The following is a 2424-nucleotide window of genomic DNA, read 5'->3' on the forward strand; positions in this document are numbered from 1 at the left end:
TGGCGAGCTCCGTTATTTACAAAAGACTGGGAATCCGGTGCCAACATGACCGGCGTCGGAGCTTTGAGAGCGGCTGTGGAGAGGAGAGGGAGGGCCTCGGGGGGAGAGCGACGTTTCAAGGACGAGGAAGGAGGAATGATACAGAAACATCTGTAAGGACAAAAGAGACTCTTTAAGACAAGAGGAAAAGTGAAGCTGCTGGCGTCACACCGGCAGGCTGAGAGATTTAATGTCTGGATGGGGCTTTTTCCAAGGGCACTGAGGTAAGCATGGCCACATCGGCGGAGAGAGGGCGGAGGTGTGAGCTGTCGGCTCCAGGAGAATGACTAGAGATATAGACCACTTTTCTTTAGCTTCTTCAATTTAACATTCAGACTGACATTGACAGTCTCACCTATGTACTCCAGACAGGTCAACCACACTAAACAATAGTTTTCTTGAGGAGGTGGGAGTTACAGGTTATATTCACCCTCCCCTCACCCTCCTCCTCCCTGAGCTGGGATGGATGGAGTGGCTGGAGGTGTGGGTACCCCCAGCAGCGGCGGGGGGTCTGGGGGCGATAGCCTCCCCAGACGTAACGGAGGGGACTCGAAGAGGCGCAGTAAGGGCAGCCTGCCCTCCCCGGGCTACAGGCTGTCCCAGGCCTCACTAGAAGGGGAAAGGGGCTCCTTCGGGGGAGATAGCACTTCCTTAAGTGGACGCGGCCGTCGCCTCTCCATCATGAGCTCCTCCACCAGAGACGGCCTTCCCTTCCGCACAGCAGGCACCCCAACCACCCCGGTGCCCCTGCCACCTCCACCACCCGCCTCCTCTGCCACAGCCCATCCTCCACCACGCTCAGTGGGCTTTGCCTCGTCCAGAGCCGCCCTAGCCTCCACCTCCTCCACTGGGACTGGAGTGATGGTGGTGGCCACCGGCCTAGAGACCACCACCACCACGACCTGCAACACCACTGCAGCAGGGAGCCCTGATATGATGGGTCAGATCGGATTGGGTGGCTTTGGCATGGGGCTGGACGGAGAGGACTACAGCACCTCCAACCAGAGCACCTTCATCCAGAGACAGTTTGGAGCCATGCTTCAGCCGGGGGTCAACAAGTTCAGCTTGCGCATGTTTGGATCCCACAAAGCTGTGGCACTGGAGCAGGAAAGACTGAAATCAGCAGGGGCGTGGATCATACATCCCTACAGTGACTTCAGGTATGCAGTCATACTTATACACACAACTAGCCTCCACAGCATGCATCTAGTTACACTGATGTTGGCTTGCAAGATAAATGTCACTTGTAGCACATAAAAATAATGTTCTTTCAGTAGAAATAAGGATCAAAGCAAGCTGGAATTGTACTCACTTTAGGGAGCATACTTGAAGCATAATAATGGAGACTTAAGTAAAGAGAGGAACAGGGAAAAAGAAACAGATCATACATTCAGCAGCCGCTTCAGTTGTTAACAGGGAGAAAGAGGAGGACAACTGGGAGGAGAGACACATGCAAGAGGCTAAATATATATATCTGGGGACACAACAGAAGTGTATAGGAAGTGATGTGAGGGTTAGAGTGGATTCAATGGGAGTCTCTGGAGGAAACAGAGGATGTATAAAAGGTTGAAAGACAGAAAGATAAAAGGGGAGTGGATGAAAAGTCTCTGGAGGCCTGATGAAGCCAGAGGGAGATGTGTTTATGGAAAGGGCAGTGTGTAGGTGACAAGGACTCCAGGATAGACACCATGCAGTGATAGCAGGTGTCCATTTGTAAAACAATGAGAGGATAAATACTAGACTCATTGTAACCTGCTGTTTGCATAAGAAATAGTTTTCACAATTAGAGGGAGACAGAGGTGAACAAATAAAAATTAGGAGGATAAATTTAGCAAAGAGGCGTTCAGATGCCAATCAGGGAGCAGCGAGAGATGCTTACCATGTCAATTAGGTAAAATGTTAAGTATGTGAACAGTGGATGAACCCGGCACAGCCCTGTTGGTGACTCCATGCAAGGATTTATTAGAATCATTACGTTTTGAGGCTGTTCATGTTTGGTTTTCCTTGAATGAAAGTCTCCTCGTGAACATGAGGACGAACAGAGTAAACGTTCCACTGGTTTCCGTTTTTTTGAATGGAGGTGAGTACGGGAGGGGAAATTTTGTGAATGTCTGCCCTCGTGCCTTAAACACACGGCCAAATTGCATGCACCCTCACATAATTCTTTTAATATGTCATATTATTTACAGACTGACAAATCATTTGATGTGCTGGTCATTGGTTTGTTAGAGGCTTTGCATAAACACACTCCTAAAAATGTGCAGGTGGACAGAAGAGGGAGGGACCGCATCCGTAATCTCCAGACAGACTGCAGCAACAATGGATGACTTGATCCCCAAGGCTCCTGGCCCACTTTTGTCTCATCACCCACACACACACACACAC

General features: G+C 50.0%; 1 protein-coding gene across 1 annotated transcript in view; it reads left to right on the forward strand.

The window, feature by feature from the left end:
• Positions 1-501: 501 nt before the first annotated feature.
• The window catches only part of LOC118335425 (potassium/sodium hyperpolarization-activated cyclic nucleotide-gated channel 2-like), a 15610-nt gene continuing 13687 nt past the window's right edge, over positions 502-2424 (forward strand). The window contains exon 1 of the mRNA XM_035671696.1: positions 502-1199. Within this exon, the coding sequence (XP_035527589.1) occupies positions 502-1199 (698 nt within the window). The remainder of the gene's footprint in view (positions 1200-2424) is intronic.

The sequence above is a fragment of the Morone saxatilis genome, unplaced genomic scaffold (assembly GCF_004916995.1).
Source record: "Morone saxatilis isolate NCDOM2014 unplaced genomic scaffold, NCSU_SB_2.0 Contig24, whole genome shotgun sequence".
Classification (NCBI taxonomy): Eukaryota; Metazoa; Chordata; class Actinopteri; family Moronidae; genus Morone; species Morone saxatilis.